Source organism: Chaetodon trifascialis, chromosome 24 (assembly GCF_039877785.1).
Source record: "Chaetodon trifascialis isolate fChaTrf1 chromosome 24, fChaTrf1.hap1, whole genome shotgun sequence".
NCBI classification, from domain to species: Eukaryota; Metazoa; Chordata; class Actinopteri; order Chaetodontiformes; family Chaetodontidae; genus Chaetodon; species Chaetodon trifascialis.
The window spans coordinates 14,477,986-14,497,485 of NC_092079.1; the positions used below are offsets into that span (position 1 = coordinate 14,477,986).

Consider the following 19,500-nt stretch of genomic DNA (forward strand, 5'->3'; position numbering starts at 1 on the left):
CCGAACTCTCAGCTGAACACGAGAAAACAAGCGCTCCCCCCTGAGAGGATGTGTTCGGGCTTCACGCAGCTCCACACCAGAGAAGAAAACAAGCGCTCCCCAAACACCTTTCTCCCCAGAGTCTGCAGGTGCGTTTGATGTGGGTACCTGCACACTCCAGACTGTTCCGCACCTTCAGGTTTGTTAGAGATGAATTGACACTGAGGATGAAAACAAGCACTCCCACCTTCTCCCCCCGGTGTCTGTGGGGGGGGGGTGCTGGAGCTTGTGGGTGTTTGAGTCATGTTGACTCACAACATTTGCATGTGTTTATAAGGCTCAAACTAAACAAGAAAACAAGCGCTCTCAAACTGAGGGCTGTGCGTCGCAGTGACTGAACTAAACAACGGAAAACAAGCGCTCCTCACTCACCTTCCCACTCTTTTCCTCAGTGTCAGTTCCTCCCCCGTCTCTCTCCTCCTCCCTCACTGTCTCTCCTCCCGTGTGCTTCGTCTTGCAGGGACGCTTGCCCTTCGGCTTGGTGTGGTCGTCGTTGTGGCAGTGGAAGAGATGGGGGTCAGGTGAGGAGGAGGAGGAGGGAGGAAGAGGAGGTAATGATGGGAGGAAACTGGAGACCCTGCGGCTCTCTCTCAGCTTCTGGTGCTTGTCCTGGAGGCGGGAGGAGGTGAGGGAGGTGAAGGATGCAGGGATGGGTTGCCGGGGGGCGGAGCTGAACGGTTGCCGGGGGAGATGGGTGGGAGAAGAGGGCGGGGCCATGTGGAAAACTGAAAGAAATGAGAGAAAGATCGAAAGAAGGAAGTCAGAACACATCGTTTTCAGCTGTGACAGCGGAGCCATGCTAGCATCAGGATGCTAACATGATGATGTTCACCTTATTCATCTTAGCTAATGTGTTAGCATGCTAATATTTGCTAATTAGCAGCAAACAAAATCCAGCTGAGGCAGAACAGTCAGAGGATCAATAGAAGTGTTTCAACTGCAGAGCACGACTGAAAACATGCTGACGAACAGATGTGACTCCTTATTGTACCTCCTTCTCCAAGATGTGGAACTGCACTTCCCAGAATGCTTTGGTGGAGTGAGTCAGCGGAGGGCGACAACTTGAGCCTGTTTTGTAAGCCTACATTTGTTTCCTGATTTGATAACGACCTCCATGAACATTCTGCTAAATTAGCTGTTAGCTCCTGCTAGCAGCTCCTGTTAGCTGCTCCTGCTAGCAGCTCCTGCTAGCTGCTCCTGTTAGCTGCTCCTGTTAGCTGCTCCTGCTAGCAGCTCCTGCTAGCTGCTCCTGTTAGCGGTGTAAACATGGATGGACAGACAGCGCTCACTGATCACCGCGACAATGAAGAAAAGTTTCTCAGTGAAGTTGTGCATCTTTTTTGAAGTGAATTTGTGTTTAAGACTTATTTGAAGACATCAGGGATGAAGACGAGGAAGACGAGGAAGTCAGACTGAATGTAAAAACACGTCTTTCGTATGTGTGTGTGTGTGTGTGTGTGTGTGTGTGTTGACATTTGACAGCTTGTGACTGCAAAGCTGAACGTTTCCATTTGCCTCCACACACTCTGGACTGAAAACTCCACCTGAACTCATCATGTGAAACCCTCCTCATCCTCCTTCTGTGTGTGTGTGTGTGCGTGCGCATGTACGTGCACGATTTTCCTCCTCGCCCTTGCCAACAAATGAGCTGCTGTCTGTCCTTCAGTGGGGGACGAGTTAGATAATAAGAGACAGGGAGAGAGAGAGAGAGAGAGGAACAAAGAAAGCCAGAGCCTCCTCGCCTGAGTGGAGCAGCAAGCGAGCGGGCGAGCGAGCGGGCGAACGAGGCAGCAGATAGTGGGGGAGGGGAGGAGAGAGAGAGAGACCGACAGACAGACAGAGAGAGAGAGAGAGAGAGAGAGAGAGAGAGAGAGAGAGTTTTCTGTTTTCCATTGCAAACGCCTGCAGGAAACACACACACACACACACACACACACACACACACACACGCGCACGCACAGTTGTGTTTCCATCACTTCTGGGGACATCACATTGACTTTCATTCACTTTCTGGAGACTCACTCTGACCTTAAACCCACACACACACGCACACGCACACACGCACACACACACACACACACAGCCAGAGGTTGTTTTGGGGAGTCACGCCACTTCCATCTGCTAAATTATTTATCAGTGTGGACACACACACACACACACACACACACACACACACACACACACACACACACACACCTAAAAAGTAACAGTACCTCAGAGTAGAAATACTCTGTTAGAAGTACATGTCCCACATTCAAAATGTTACCTGAGTGAAAGTACTGGCAGGATACTGTACTTAAATTTTAAGGAGTAAAAGTACTCATTGTGCATTCACTGCGTTAAATTATGTTTTTTTTTACTCCTCTGCACTTATTATATTCATTTATACACAAGTTTTTATCTTGTGCAACAAGAACAATATTGAGAAGAATATATAAGAAGAAGAAGAAGAAGAAGAGGAGGAGGAGGAGGAGGCTGAAACACATTCCCTGTGTGTGTGACAGCTCCATCTGGGAGATGTTAGACGGCTATTAGTGCGCCACGGGTTCATACACACACATACACACACCAAAACACACACAGATCGGCGGCGTTGTTCCACTTGTGAGCGCCGACGATCAGAGAGGAAAAAGGGGGGGGGGGGATGGAGAGGAGAGCCAATGACGGCGGGGAGACGAGAGGAGACAGATTTCATCAGCAGCAGAGACACTTTGTGGACCGCCTTCACAATAAAAGCCTCCCGAAAAATCAGCTTCAGCTGACCAACGCTAACATTTAGCCTCACGTTAGCGTTGGTCACCTGGATGAGTCTGGTCACCTGACGGCCTCCTGACATGTTTTAATCCTGGTTCAACCATGCAGAGCTCTTTGTACAATTAACTGTACTATTACCACGAGTAGCACGACGACTATTATTATTACTACAAATAATTATTAATAATAATTAAAATAATTATTGATCCTCAGATGGAAGTTCAGTTGTTGCAGTAAATAAATAAATAAACAGAAAAAAGTTAAAAAACCCGCAACACTTTGTGATTTGCTGTGTTTACCTCTCGGGTCGTCCCTCCTCACAAATGTGCGGTCGCACCAGCCTCCGTTGACCTCTGACCTCCCCCTGATGGTCGGGATGTCCATCCTGAACTTCCCGTCGACCTCAGCTGACCTCTGGCTGGAGGGCAGCCATTGGCTGAGCTCCCTGGGGAGGCGGGGCTTGTTAAGTCTGAGCCCGTTCAGCTCAATGCAAACCTTCAGCTTCCTCACGTCCTCCATAGTCGAGTCTGTCACGGATAACAACCAATCAGCAGTCAGGAGGGATGAAGCAACAACCAATCAAAGGTCAGGAAAACAAACTAAAACCAAGTGAGTAATCAAGAAATGATCAGAGTAAAATGTGTCATCGGGCACCACAGATGTGCAGGTATGAGTGATATGCAGAGCTTTAAGAGCCTGTGATTGGTTCTCGTATGCATGGACTCTGTGTGATGAGAACATGAGTGGACCGAGAGCAGAACCCTGTGGAACACCAAAGACCAGATCCTCACTGCCACTGATGACACGATCCAGGGTAACTCTTACCGGTGGTGAACTTGGTTTTCTTGTGGTTCCCCATCGTGTCGTCCTCCTCCCTCTCCTCCTCCCTCCCTCTCTTCAGCCGGCTGCTGGTGATGCTGCTCTGGTGGAAAGGCTCGAGACTAAAGATTCGCCTCCGGTTTATCGTCATGCTGAGATTCGAACCTCTGAGTCCCGGTGTGGAGGCGTTTCCCTGAAACAGGCCTCTGGCTGTGGACACAAACCTCTGCTGTTGTTTTTGTGGTTGTGAGACAAAACTCCTCTCCTCTGTCCTTCTCTCCTCCTGCAGACCTCCTTCCTCCTCTTCGTTCTTCTTCTGTACCTCCACTGAATCGTCCTCCTTCTCTTGGAGGCTGTTGGAGGGGTGGCACGGCGGCAGGACGGGGAGGCGACTGTGAGAGCAGGATGGATGAAAACCTTCACAGACAAACAAAATCCAGTTAGTTTCAGCTCCTGACGCCGGTCTTTGCTCTGAACCATGAGCGTGAACGCCGACGTCAGAACAGATGGCGTCAACATGCAGATGATACTCCGCTGCACCTCCAGCCCCTCTCGCTGCTCTCGCTCTCACATTCTGCCTAAAAATAAAATCTCAGACTTGAGACGTGGAAACTGTTTATGGAGCTCAGTTTATCTGCATTAAGACACAACAGGCTGCAGCTTGGACTGCCTGGGATTCAAACCCGCAACCTTCATTTCACAGGCTGGTGTCTGTGACCTTTGACCTTCAACAAACGTCTGATTACAGAAAACCGGTTGTTCAGCAGGTTCCACATGGACACTCTGAGCTGCTTTCCGCTCTGAAAGGCAGCACATCAAAGACTCTCTCTCTCTGATCTTTCCTGTCTTTTATGTCTCTCACTCATTTTTTATGTCTTTATCTTCCCGTCTCCTCTCTCTCTCTCTCTCTCTCTCTCTCTCTCTCTCTCTCTCTCTCTCTCCATCCATCCACACATTTGATTTGCAGACAAGCATTAACTGGATGTCAATGAGCAGCAATCATTGATAATCAAGGCCATAATGCATTTGTAGGAAATAATCCATAATCACAGAACATTAAAAACAGTGTATGGATGCAGCGTTACGTAAAGGTGTTCAGTCTTTCAAAGGCTTCAAGATTAAAGAGAATCGAAAGATTTGAGTCTTTAATTTGAAGCCTTCCTGATATTTAACATCACTTTAATCTGGACGTCTCCAAACACTCAGAGTTCATGTCCCTGAGACGGATCTGCACCATTTAAATGTCTCGGAAACACGTCCCGTGGAGTCCCACAAGGTCCCGTGTTCGGTCCTCTTTAGCTGTTTTCTAACCTTCATTTATTCAGGGAAGTTTCATTGAACTGAAGCATCTCTTCAGATCAGAGGCATCAGGCCTAGCTGACGTCCACTCTCTGTGCATCCACTGCTAAAAATGAGGTAAAAACGATCCTGATATCCTGATATTTTTGATCAAATCTGATCATTTCAGCCGGAAACCTTCTATTGTCTTCACCTGCTTTCAGATCTGGACTCTGGACTGAATTTTAATTACAGTCTGACAGTTTTTTGTCATTAATTAACTTCCTGATTTCCACCTAATTTTAAACTGATCACAAAACACACCAAATGTTGTGTGTGTGTGTGTGTGTGTGTGTGTGTGTGTGTGTGTGTGTGTGCGCGTGTGTTTGTCTGAATGTGCACACTTGACTTCCTGGAGAAAATGAGGGCAGCGGTGTGCTCGGCTTAAAGCGAGCGAAGTGCACCAAGAGTTCAGTGTGTGTGTGTGTGTGTGTGTGTGTGTGTGTGTGTGTGTGTGTGTGTGTGTGTGAGACAGACAGACAGACACACACACACACATGCACGCACGCACGCACGCACAGACCGCAGAAGAAAAGAGACAAAGAAACCGAACGACTTCTAGCAAGTGAGATCAACCTCAAAAAGTGTGTGTGTGTGTTTTAATGTCATGTGTGTGTGCGTGTGTGTGCGTGTGCACGTCATCCTGCAGAGCTCTCCGGAAATCCTCTTACCTCTCTGTGCCTCAGCGGCGGCTGCAGAGGGAGTTCTTCCTTCTCCTCCTCCTCCTCCTCCTCCTCGCCTCCCCTCGCTCTGCTGGCAGTGCTCCCACCCCCCTCCTCCTCCTCCTTCTTTCTTCATCCCCTCCTCCTCCTCCTCCTCCTCCTCCTCCTTGTGTTCTTCTTCCCTCCCTCCGTCTCCCCGCTGGCCTTCTGCCAGCTCTGTCGCCACTGCTGCTGCTGCTGTCATCCCTTCCTCTTCCTCCTCCTCCTCCTCCTCCTCCTCCTCCTCCTCCTCCTCTTCCTTTTTTCCTCCCTCTTTCTCCTTCAGCTCCAGCTCAGAGAAACGCAGCATAGCACGCTGAGGAAAACACAAAAAAGGCTAAATTCAACATCATCAGTGAGAACGAAGACCTTCACATCACGCTGACACTTCACTGTCTTCACCTTAACCAGCACATTCACTCCTCAAACCACTTCCTGTTCAACCAACACTTCAACTCCTTGTCGTGCTTGAACTTTAAGTGTCTTTCAAACTCTCACTTCAGCTGACACATTTTTCAGAGCTGAACGATCCTCCGTCACTTCAACTCCTTTCATTACTGGGACGAAACCTCTTCAGCACTTTGACTGCCACTCAACGTTTGTCAGTGCTTAAACTTTTTCTGCCACTTAAATTTCTTTCAGTGCTTTTTTTAACTGCCACTTCATTTATTGCTTTTGCTTTCAGAGCTCCACATCGACTGACTGTTAATTCCTTTTAGAACTTGAAGCATTTCAACTGACCTTTCTGCTATTTTTCAGCTCTTGTTGAAGCTGCACTTCAGTTTCTTTCAACACCTTCACTTCAGCTGGCACTTCAGTTTCTTTCAGTGGTTGAAAACATCAGGGAGAACAAACATCGAGGGCTGAAAATGTCAACTTTTTGTCTGAAAGTTAAAACTGGGAGGTTTTCCTTGTTTTCCAGTGCCTGAAACATTTAACAGCATCAGGAAACAGGCGTCGTTGCTGCCTGATTGACAGCAGGTTGCTTTGGTGGATATTTGGGGGATTGCTCCTTTAAACAGAATCTGTGTTTGCCCACATCACCAACACTTGTTGGACTTTTTCTGCTTTAACTCCAGACTTTCAGTGATGCTCAGATTTAAACAGCAGCTGTCAGCCAGAGGTGAGTTCTTGGCCATTTTCTCCGGCAGCTGGAGCCTCGGGAAGCTTCAGGATTTCACTGCCCTAAACCACAAACACACCAGAAAGTCTAAACTTTCAAAACTCACTCTGTGACCCTGGACTCTGCTGCTGTGAAGGGAAAAACACCTCTCTGTTGGCATGTGAACACACAGACTGAGAAAACATAAAGCTGGTGGAGCTGCGAACAGGTGCTGCTGGGATGAGCTCCAGAAAACCTGCTTTTCTTCACATAACGCTAAATTCACTCAAAGTTTCCAAAGAGAGAAGCTTTAAAGTGTTTTTAAGCGCTCAGTGCTGCCAGCGTCCCCTAGAGGCTGCAGAGCTCATCGCACCCTCAAAACAAACAGCATCCTGATGATGCATCTTTGCCTCGAGTCTGATCAGTAGTGGAGCTACAAACGTCCAGAGGATGGCGCTCACAGGGTCATTTCAGGGTTCATCCTCTGAAGAGCAGGAACGAGACGTGGACATTTAATTCATTTCATTCCATTCTTTCCATCCATTTTGGTGTTTTTTAATGTTCTCTCTTGAACGGACACTAACTCCTTTACTTTAAAGGACACTTCGGCTTCTTTCGGTGCTTCCCCTTTGCTTGGCATTTCAATCTATTTGGTGCTTGCGTTGAATTACGCTCTCGGTGACTATACTTTGAATGCTTACATTTCAAAGGACACTTCAAGTTCTTTCAGTGGTTACCCCTCAACTGACACTTCAACTGCTCACGGTACTTTCTCTTCTCCTGATAATACAACTTTCCGTGCATTCACCTTGACGGATGCTTCAACTCCTTGATCTTTTCAGTGTTTTGACGTATATCTCATCTGCCACTTACATTTCCTACAGTGTTTGTTTTTCTGCCTCTTCAAATTCGTTTAGAACTGCTACCTTCACTCCTTTTCATAGTTTCACTTCAAATGACACTTTAACATCCTTCACGGTTGGATTTCAAGTGGCCTTTCAACTCTTTTCACTACTTTCACTTCCTTTTATCTGCCGCTTGCATTTCTTTCAGTGCCTGTTTTAACTACCACTTCACTTACTGATCACGCTTTCACTCCTCCACATCAATTCACATGTTGACTCCTTTCAGTGTTACACTCCTACTGTCTTTTCATCTATTTTCTTCACTTTCACTTTAACCAACACATCAACTCCTTTCAGCTCTTTCATTCAACTAACACTTCGGCTCATTTTAGTGCTTGAACTTTCATCTATTATTTCACTCTGATACATATCATTTTGAGACACTTCAGGTGCATTTAATTTAGAAATGGACTAGAAATAGACATGTCTCAGTCTTGAAGAAAGAAAAGAACCAACCAGGAAACAGATTTTTCTGTCTGATTGTCAACACATTTATGATTTAAACTGAAACTCAAACAGACATTTTCTCCATTATCCAGGATGTTCGTCCCACACTAAGATGAACCAAACCAAACCTCGGCACCATTGGTAACCACTGGTCCCCTTCGGTAACCACTCTCGGTGCTCCCCGACAGGCCAGTATTTCTCGCTCACCTCACTCTGCCCTGACCACAAAACCATTTTAAAATTAATGGTCTGTGAAACGATCTACAAATCCATCCAACACTGCTGCTCCGAGCCGGCAGCATCCAAGGACGTAGGAGCGAAATGTGAGTTAATTTGAGCAGTAAGCCCCCTCCGCCGTCTCCTCCACCACCACCGCCGCCGCCTCCTCCAGGAGCCACGACTGACCAAGCAAATAGCCTTCCAGAAAAAACTGCCTGACAGCTCAGCTTTCCGTCAGGAGAAGTCCACTAAGAGGAGGGAGACAGCTGAGAGAGACGCTTCACGGACATTGTGATATTTTGAATTTGATTAAAGAAATTAAAATCTGCCATCTCACCAACAAACACAAAAAAGTACTTTGTCCAATGATCTGATTAAATTTGTCATTTTTTGTCTTCCAGAAATTATTTTAAAACAATCCACCTTTTTCAAGTCATTGAATTTAGGAGGTTTCTGTCTGTCCAAAACCAGTTTTTTAACTTCTTTCAAACTGTTATTTTAACTTGAACTGACTCCTCAACTTCTTTCAGTGCGTAAATTGCGTGCGTAAACATGTTAACTCCAGCCTTTCAATTTTTTCACCTTCACTTTACTTTTTTCAGTGCCTATTTCACCTGTCACTTCAACTCCCTTCAGTGCTTCAAATGACTGAAGCTCTTTCAGTGCTTGAATTTCAGCTTTTTTTGCCATCGAGGGGTCCAAATCTGTGTATCTGTTTCAAACTCGTATGGGTCAAACTTAAAAAAAAACAACAACTCAGTCATATGTTCCTCAAATCAAAGGCACTTCATGATTTTCATGTTTTCTCAGAAAAGTCAGACATTCAGACAAAACTACATCAGTGTTTGACTTGTGTACACTGTCACTCAGCAGAGAACAGAAGCAATCATTTTATTCTGAATATAAGAGAAGATGCTTCATGGGAAATGTAGTTCATTATTTATTTATTCTTCCTTCAACACAAACCAGCCTCCATTCGGAAAACAAGAGCAGGCAGACTGCAAACGTTATGTGCTTGTGTGGTTAAAGTAGTCAAGGCTAATCTGGGCTCCAAGGATGAGGAAGAGGAGGAAAAAAGGAGGAGGAAGAGGAGGATTTCATTAAAAGTACCACTTTCCTTCCTCCTCCATCTGCCAAGGGATGGAAGAGGAGGATGAACAGGGGGAGGAGGATGGAGAGATTTAATTTGGGTTGAAGGGGGGATCTCCAGGGGACGAGACGGTGAAGAGAAACAGAGGAATAACAAGAAGCGAGAACAAGCGACGAACGGAGAGGCAGAGAAACAAAAATAGAGCAAAACAACCGATATTGAGAGAGAAAGATGAAAGGACAAAGAGAGAAAAGAAGGAACTTAGATAAACAAGACGGAGAGAAAGAGGAGACAGCTTTCCTCTCCGCCTCAATTTTCTTCATTTTTGGGGGGAAAACCAGCAGGATAACACTCGCCTGGAGCCACACTCATACCACCGGTGTGTTATCCTGAATCGACCTCAGCACGACCCCAAACATTTGGAGACAGAAACAGAAAAAAGAGAGAGGGAGGAGATGAAGGAGGTGGAGGAGGAGAAGGCAGTTTTCCTCGAAACACTTCCATATACCTGACAATTCTTTACGACGTCTCCTACCAGATTCAAACACCTCCCCTGTCTTTGGGGGTCCTGGTAGCTGTTCCAGTGCCTTTCTATTGTGCATAAACCCTGTGTTTAGGTGTGTGTTGTTGAAAAAAACAGACTTAAAACACAAATAAATACTTCAGATCACAGTAACACCTGTGAGACACAGCTGAGCTGGGTGAGTCATTCAAATGAGAGCAAATCTGTTGTGTGAGACATGCGAGCGCATCTGATAAAGACTGAGATCAAACGTCCTGTCAAAACCAATCATAAGGTAAGATAACGTTGCCATAGACAGCAGGTTATGCTGATGCTAGAGTGGCGATAGCGTCCTCATTACAAGCCAGAATATAACCGTAAAATATCACCAAATATAACACAAATCACAAAATGACTTACTGTGGCATTGAGACTGTGGTTAAGGTATGGTTAGGGGCAGAAAGCAAACTCCAATCTCCTGCTCAAAGTCACGCGTGCTACCCATCCACGACCTTTGTGTTGTCATGTCCGGAGGAGTTTGCTACCTCAAACCACCTCCTACCAACACAATTCTTACAATTTCCTGCCGCCTTCAAAAAACTTTACTGGAAGTCCTCTGTGTCTTTACCTGCATGAGGACCAAACCTTGTGGGGTTCAGTCTACAGTGTTGACATCCTGGTTTAAAATAATTGATCACTGGGTAAAACACAGACTTGTACAATAATCACAATAATTCAGTATCAGAAAATAAACCCAAACAGGCAGCAATGCTGCAACGATTCAACTTCAGACCACCAGTGAAAATTAGACTTTGCCCGTTCGTCTCACCAGACTATCGCTGCATAATTGACGAGTGAGGACTGGAGACGGGATCTTACCTGGAGTGCTCTCTGTTCTCTGCTCAGCTTGCTGGTGTCAGCGTAAAGCTCCGTGGTCACACATTTAAACCGGTCGCCGACGTAACCGGATGAGTTGGCGATGCGTTTGGTGAGGCCGGAGCGCCGGTTCTTGCTGCAGCCAGGGCCCTCATCTTCATCTGCCATTGGATCCATCATGTCATGAATGTCTTTCTTTCCATCTCCACAGCTTGCAGTGGTGAGGGTAGAGTTTGGCGTCTCTCTCCTGGGCTCTGTGTCATTGGAAGAAAGGCCCTCACATTTTAGGTCTTTGTTAGCTGGTGGTTCTGGGGTCAGATCTGCAGGCATCTTGTTAAATCCTCCATTGGTAGGATTGCCAGGTGAAAGGTGCCGACAGGTTGAGCCCACAGAAAAACTGTTTACATATGTTGGGACTCTGGGATTGTTATTTATACAGGTCTGGTTATTTCCAAAAGACTGGTCTCTAGAGACTAAATTTCCACAATTTGGACAACTATAACAGTTCTTTCCACATGAAGGGGCTCTGAGAGTGATGTTTCCACAAACTGGGGGCACAGCATTGTGGTTTTCACAATTTGTAAATCTGGGAGCGATGCTGTTGCAGTTAGGAGTACAAGGATTGTTATTTCCATGAGTTGGGCCACTTAAAATTCTGGGATCACAAGCCGGAGTTTTCAGAGCCAAATTTCTGCAACATGGGCCCACAAAATTTCTGTTGACAAGATCTGGACTGTTCACAACTCCACTGTTAGATGTGGGACTTCTTGGGTTGATGTTAACACTCAGTGGAGCCCTGGTGTTCATAACTCCCCCAGCTGGAACCCTGGGATTGAAAGTCCTGCATGTTGGGGCCTTTGGCCTGAAATCTCGACAGGCCAGCCCTTTACTGCTGCAAATTCGACTGTCTGAATGACAGTTGCTGGTGACTGTACATGTTGCTCCTGGGATGTTGGAATTGTTAGAGTCACTAGAACCATTTTCGTTGCTTAAAAAAACCAATGAGTTGTTATTTCGAGGAGGGTTTTGCTCAGGGTTAACATTTTTATTGGCCGAGGCCTCTGACTTTACATCGTTATCAGTGATCATCTCATCAGTATCATTATTCCTACCATTTGTGGCTCTTATCAAGTCCCCAGCACCATCAGAGGGTCCAGTTTTACATTTTCTAGAGAACTGCTGTGGACAAGTTCGGGCACAACGCAGCGTCTGCTCCTCTGGGATGTCAGGGAATGGACTAAGTGGCTCCTCCTGTCCTGGGATCTCCTCTGAGATCTCATGAGGAGAAGGAGGTGAAGAAGATTTGTGATGAGGAGGTAAATCTTGTCTCTGCTCTGGAGCCTCGCTGACAGGGGGGGCTTTTGGGGGCCATCCATCTTGGATATAGTTACAGTCACTGCCACCACGCTTGGAGGAATCTTCTCTTTTGTTACATAAGGAACTGTGCTTATTGGTGGACAAATCATCATCTGCCTCATCACGCACAAGGTCAATGAAAACTATTTCATCTCTGGCAGAAGTGAGGCATTTGCTTGAAGCCTTTATGGTTTGGTTTGTGGACTTGTCTCTTTCATTGTCACTCTTGTGGGATCTGTCAGCATCCGGTCTTTCCTCGTTCCCGTATGGTTCGGCATTCCAGGTTTTATCCTGGTTCTCAAGTCGGTCAAGACCTGCATGTGAGGAAACAGGTGGGGGGGCTACCACCCGGGAACTCTGGTATGTCACAAAGTCACCCTGATTTGGAGGCACTCCATATGGAAGGCCCTGTTTTGGTGCTATGCGAGGTGGATAAAAGCTGCTGCTGCCAAGCAAGACCGGGTGGGGATAGACAGGCGCTTTACTTGGTATGGTCATACGTTGCAAGGACATACTCTCAGCAACTGAGTATGGGATGTAGCGGTTTGTGTAACCTAAGCCAGGAGGTAGGTACGAGTCGCCATAGATTTGACTGGAAGAGTTTCCATTTGCCACATGCGACTCATGTTGCTGTGGTGGATGAGATTGGCTCTCTTTTGCCTCTGGCTTAACAGGAGTTACACTCTTTTTTCCAGGGCATGAATGAGCTGCTCCTTTACTGCTTGGGTGGACTTTCTCAAATTCAACACGTGGCCATTCAACTTTGGACTTTGGGGAAGGAGATGATGCAGAGGGTCTTCCCCCTGCAGCAGGGCTAGGAAGATTGGTTCCCTCTACTGCCATGGACCCAGGTGAGCACTGAGGCTGTGGATGATGATCTACACTCTTGTTTTTCACAGTTTGGGAGCCTCTACTGTGCTCAGAACTGGCAACTATGGAAGCACCCGGAACCAACCACGGGGAGGGAACTGAGCTGATCATTTCAGGATGATCAGGAGCCTTTGCTGACGTGCTAACAGGTGTGGGTAGACCCTCCTTTAAGTGCTGGTCTTGACTGGCTAACAGCCCATACCGCGATGGTGGTAAATACCCTAACTTGGACAGGGCCTCTAATCTGGATGAGAATCCATTTGAGAATCCTTCCAACTCTTTGGCAGACAGATCCAAAGGTTTTTCCCCAGGGTTTTTGGCAGGCTTTTGAGGTACAGCTCGGTCCAGTGATGTCTTTGCAGGTGATATACACTTCTCTGCACTATTGCAGTCTGAGCTGGCATCTTTGGTTTTCTTGGTGCCTGAGTGCATGGGAGAGCAGTGCTCAGAGCTCAGACTGCCCATGTAAAAGGGGTGGGACACCGAAAGAGAGGTTGAGGATGAGGAGGTGCTTCTGTAAAGCGACTTCTGGAGGTCTGTACTGGTGTTGCTGAGGGATTGGGGTGGGAGAACTGAGCAAGGATGGGTAACTGGGGATGACTCTATGGCAGCAGTGCTAGCTGAACTGTTAACAGGGGCACCGGTACTTCCACCACTTTTGCTGCTTACAGTGTTGCTGGTACAAGTGGGCTGACCAGACTTTGCACTACTGCTGCTATGTTGTCGCTCAGTATGGTGAACAGGTTGAAGCTGGGGCTCCTGGTGGATCTGTGGACTAGTGCTGAAAGCAGATTGTTCCTGATGTACCTGAGGACCAAGCACCTGTAGGGCCTTGTCCTGGCAGTGGGGCAAGGGTGAAAGGACAGCAGGAGTTGGAGTGGCTGTATGGATCCTTATTGGAGGGCCCAGCGGGGATGAGATATGGGCCGGACCATAATGAGGCAGGTAGAAAAGTCTGTCTTCCCCGGTTGTACTGCTTCCTGCCCCAGCGGCACACAGAGACTGATATGCCAGCTGCTGGTGGATGAAGGGCGATGGCTGGGACAGGAAAGAAGCCTTGTATGCCATATCCAAGAAGGGGTACATTGTTGCATCTGCATAAGGGCTGATCCAGGGCAATCTCAGGAAGCTGCCAGCACCATTCAGGCCCAGTTCCGACTGCTTGTCATTAGGTAGAATTCGGCGGTCCAGCCCCAGGCCATCAGCTCCTGCAGCAGGGACAACTAAGGGTTTCTGCAGGCCTGATGGTGGGCTCTTATAGAGTCCAACATATCCATTTGCGGATTTCTGGCCATCCAAAAGAGTTGCATCTGGTTTGTACAGGAGATCATAGCCAAGTGGGTGAGAACTGCCAGACTCCCGGGGCTTTTCACCAGAAAGAGGATGGATGCCAGGGTAGAAAACTCCTCCGTGGGGTCGGTAATTTTCCCCCACGAGAGCGTTGCGGTCAATGCTGAGGGCAGCTAGCGGGTTCATCCTGTAAGATGTGCTGGCATCCACCTACAACATGGAGAGCAGAGTCAAAATGAGCAAAACAGACACAATGACTGTACAACACCATTCTGATGAAGGACACAGTTCTGAAAACCCGTCGTAACACCTGAAACAGAATGAGGTATGCTTGGTTTGATGAATCCAGAGTTCAGTTTTAGTACAGAAACATGCAGGGTTTCATGTTGCAATGACTTTTAGGGGTTACCACACGACGTACTGAGACTCTAATCAAAGTCTACCTGTCGTCGAGTTTGTGCCCTATTACCTCATTCAATATTGGCTCATTTCTGACTGTCGAGATGAAAAAATCAGAGGCTGCAACGCAGGATTATTTTAATTATTTGTTATTTGATCAACACGATTGGAAAATGTTTCCTAGAGTCATGAAAATGTCTTCAATTTGCTTGTTTTGTTCAAATATTGCTCAGAAATTCAGTTTCCGGTCATAGAAGATGGCAAATATTCAGTGGAACTAGTGAATCTTTGTACTTCATTGTTATTAAAAAGTTATTTCAAGGATCAATCAAAATAGTTTGACATTGTTTTCCAGTAAATAAAGTATTCAATTAATGGACGAAATGTGTGTGTTTATGCTGATGGGAATAACTGTGTGGTCCTCAGGTGGTGTTCCCGGCTTTAGCATCCACTCAGTAACATACGAGCAACCACCGAGCGATGAGCTGATAAGACAAAGTCAGACTGCAGCTGTCACTCATTTGACTCAATCAGCAGACGTTCTGATAAAAATGCTAAAAATCGCTCTGACATGACTTTTTCCTTTTGGCTGGATTGACAGCTGATCGAAACCAACCATCAGCTGGACATGAAATGACTGAACGATTCTCCCGTTAGTCCAGTAAAAACTCTGAAATAAACCGTTCGCTCGCACGTGGTTGAAATCAAACAGGAACAAATGGAGGAAAATGGATTTTGTCCACGTAATCATTTAGGAATCAATTCAGGAAACGAAGGCTGCGATTTCATTTTTCCTCTCACAGAGAAAAATCACTGATGGCTTTTTTTTTTAATATTCCTGGACGACAAACGACGGCCGGAGCTCCTCGACAGGAAACAGAAATGGAAGGAAAAAAGAGGGGAGGCAGGGGTGAGAGAGGGAGGGAGAGAGAAAGAGGAAGCACGAGATAAACAAAGAGAGAGCGAGAGACAAAGGGAATGCATGGCAGTGAGAGAGAGAGAGAGAGAGAGAGAGAGAGAGAGAGAGAGAGAGAGAGAGAAATGAAAAAAAAACAGCCTAATTGAATTTCCTGTCACACAGCGTCGTGAACCATCCCTGATTGGCTATCAGCCGCAGGGCCATTAGGAAATTATCCAGACAGCTGGGTGGCCGCCTGAGAGGTGGAGGAAGTGGAATGATCCTTCACTCGCTCAGAGACCGAAAAGCGAGGCTGCAGGAAAACGAAGCGCTGGATTCTGGGAGTTAATGAAGACGAAGCGCGGAGCGGCTCGAGTGCGCCGTCGCCCACAAACGACTTCCTGCAGGAAGCGGAGCTTTTTACAAACAACACGAGGAAACGTGACGAATACGGATCTGTCTGCTGCCACAGCCGCCGTGGCGTTCTGTAACAGGACGAGACCTTTCATGTGACGCAAAGCGTCGTCACATTTCCTGAGACAGAACTGATTTTAAAAAGTCAGATACTCACAGTGAAAAGACAGAAATAAAAGACTTAAAGGTTCAGCATCAGGTCGCCGGACCGAAGCTGGCAAGCTCCATTTTTTATATAAATATTGGGCTGATACGTGGCGACATCAGCAGGAGAGAAACCAAAACTTGACCTTTGACCTTACCATGATGTGAGACAGCAGTCCTCTGGTTTCTGCTTCAGACGGGACCGTCTGCCTCGAGGACGCCGCTCAGTCCGCCATGTCTGCAGAGGCAGAGAAAACCACATGAGACGAATTTTCAAAGGCTGACTGAAACCGACGCTGAGGTTTCGGGACAGGAAGTCATCCTGTAATAGAAACCGTTCGCAAAGAACCAGACCTCCTCAGTTAGCCACATGCGCTAACATCTTCACACAGCGTCATCGTTTTCACGCGGGCAGCCTCCTCCTTTCTGCACGACACGTTTTCAAACCACAAAACTGAGAAATGGGTGAAAGGGTGCAAAGAGTGCATCAAGAAATGTGACTTCTTCACATTTACAAATTAGTTTGTGAACCCTGTGGCTTTGGGGACAAAAAAGCACAACAAAAACAACAAAAACCATAAAAACGTGTTTCCGTTTTCTCGATGCGACACGACAAAAAGAAGCCGAAGAGTCAAACCGCTAAAATTCTGCAGAAAGTCAATGGAGTTTGGTGTGCAGAGAGCAGCGAGGCAGACAAGACAGGACACACACACACACACACACACACACACACACACACACACACACACACACAGCTGTCTGTCTGCACTGATGTTACGAGGCTCGACATCAATGTGTGTGTGTGTGTGTGTGTGTGTGTGTGTGTGTGTGTGTGTGTGTGTGTGTGTGTGTGTGTGTGTGTTTTATCGCCCAGCCAGAGCACTGATAAGGCACGTCGCCTCGTTTCCCGAGGAAGTCATAATCCAGCAGAGAGAAAATGTATCAGCGCCGCTCTACGAACACACACGCACACACGCACACACACACACACACACGCACACACACACACACGCACACACACGCACGCACGCACACACACACACACGCACACACACATGCACGCACACACGCACAGTGATTGATGGCTGTTAGGGAGCTGGGATTTCAATAACGGCTCTTATCTCCAGACTATTGAAGGACAGCTGTGTGTGTGTGTGTGTGTGTGTGTGTGTGTGTGTGTGTGTGTGTGTGTGTGTGTGGCGTCCATGCTCATCCATCATACCACACACACACACACACACACACACACACAGCTGGGAAACTTACTTTGTTTTCTCCATAAAAACTGTGTTTCTGTGGTGGAATGTAACAAAGTACATGTACTACTCAAGTACTGTATATGTATTTAAAGCACGTACTCAAGTACTGGCCTAAACGAGCGAACAGTATATGAAGTATTTGAAAGTATCTCCAACAGAATCAGACACGGGAGACATTCTACTACGCAGACAGTACTTTGACTGCATCAAGCTGACAACACTTGTGTACTTTTACTGCATGAAGCCCACGTTTCAGGTTTAAAGATGATGATTTGACCCTTGAATCAGAACGAGGCTGAACTGAACTTCACATTTCAGGAAAATGAAGTTTCGGATGTTGGCAGTATTTTTTTCCACTCGGCCCCACGAGCAGATTTCCCAGGATTCCGTGCGGCAGTCTCAGGTAAATTCAGGTGAAATTAAATGAGCGCTTTCCCTGCTGGAATCGTTAAAGATCATCCCATAAAATGAGGAGGAGGAGGAGGATGAAGGCGTCCAGCAGCTCAGCTGGATAAAGATGATGATGATGATGATGATGATGATGATGATGATGATGAGGAACATGCCCGAAGTAGAACGCACTGATTCACGCATGAACAAGTATCAATAATCAATCGGGTCCCAACAAAGTTCAGACGACTCGTCCGAGGTGGAGCATCACCGTCACTCATACCTGTGAAAAGTGTCGCGATGCACCTGAAACACGAGGACGAGACGTCCAACACGAGGACGAGACGTCCAACACGAGGACGAGAGGCTGCAGTCTGCGTCCTGATATCAGGATTAAAAAACGGATTTTTTAAATAAAATGTCTGAACGTTTTAACAGGAAGTTTGACGTCAGTTTTATTGATTTTGCTTTCATGGTTTGGAAAAATCCACAATGACGACTTTAAATTAGATCAAATGTTTATTTTCACCATCAATCAGTCGATTGTTGGTTCAGTCCGAGAAAACAAAACTGTTCTCTGAAAGTTTCAAACGAGCAGAAAAAACTGAAGATTTGTCGACTCGTCAAAGTCCTCTGAGTCATTTTAGAGGCCGTAAAGAAAAAAAAAAAGACAAAGTAAAGGTCACCTGGCTGAGCACCTGTTGACTCCGCCCACATGGAAGTGGGCGGGGCTTTCCAGACCGAAAAACTGCAGTAAAAGCCATAAAAACTTCAATAGTACAGATCCTGAAACTCCAGATGAAGTTTATCGACATGACACTGCAGGACAGGAAATATTAAAGCAAAAAACTGCAGTAAAACTCCTTCAGCGGGAACGTTTGAGGAATTTTATTCCCAGCAGGAATATTCCAAAGGTTCCACAGCAGGAGGGAAAGTTCCCTGAGGAATTTTACAAGAGTCACCAAATGTGACCGGAAACACACAAACAGCTGATTTTGTCCACGAACAGAAAAACACAGAATGACTGTGGATGAAATGTCCTGAAACTCACCTTTTGTTCTTCTTCTGTGGTGTCCAGTCCAGTTTTCACTGTGTCCGTTTCGTTAATTGTGACCGAACATCCATCCGGAACAAAAACACATTTAAATCTTCTCGTCTCGTGCTGAAGTGAATAAATCCATCCTCATTGATCCGCCGCGTGCTGATGCAGGACGGCGGCGGCGCGCGCGCACGTGCACAGTCACAACACACGCAAACAGACAAAAACACGCACACACCGCCGAATCAGTCAAAACTAAGCAGTTTGTGAATGATCGGTGGCGCGAGAGCTGCCGCGCGCGGCGCCGAACTCCGTCTGAAAAACATCCAATTTAAGAAGAAATTAAAGCTGAGCGAACAAACACACTCGGACACGCACGCACATTCGCGCGCACACGTGCACGCGCCCTCCGGTACCGGGTTGAACTCTCAGAGTGTGTGCGTGCGTGTGCGTGTGTTTCCCTCCCTGAAGTCCCGGCAGGAAGCAGCTGCGGGAACAAATCCAGAAAAAAAAAATCAGCCCGCAAATGAAAAAATATTTTTTTAAATATTCCTCCACGAGCGGAAATATTCCTCAGAGTGACGCGCGCGCAGTTGGCGGATTATTCCACATTTCTTTTCTTTCTTTCCGGTCCCGTCGTCTGTCTGTC

At 46.8% G+C, this 19,500-nt stretch overlaps 1 protein-coding gene across 1 annotated transcript in view; it reads right to left on the reverse strand.

Moving 5' to 3' along the window:
- Positions 1-19,181, reverse strand: part of LOC139351964 (BCL-6 corepressor-like) — a 31,189-nt gene extending 12,008 nt beyond the window's left edge. The window contains exons 1-7 of the mRNA XM_070993887.1: positions 18,864-19,181; positions 16,322-16,401; positions 10,796-14,518; positions 5,622-5,967; positions 3,619-4,029; positions 3,093-3,320; positions 412-764 (exon numbers count right to left, since the gene is read on the reverse strand). Coding sequence (XP_070849988.1) covers positions 412-764; positions 3,093-3,320; positions 3,619-4,029; positions 5,622-5,967; positions 10,796-14,518; positions 16,322-16,324 — 5,064 coding nt within the window. The 5' untranslated portion in view covers positions 16,325-16,401; positions 18,864-19,181. The remainder of the gene's footprint in view (positions 1-411; positions 765-3,092; positions 3,321-3,618; positions 4,030-5,621; positions 5,968-10,795; positions 14,519-16,321; positions 16,402-18,863) is intronic.
- Between the last annotated feature and the right edge of the window lie 319 nt (positions 19,182-19,500).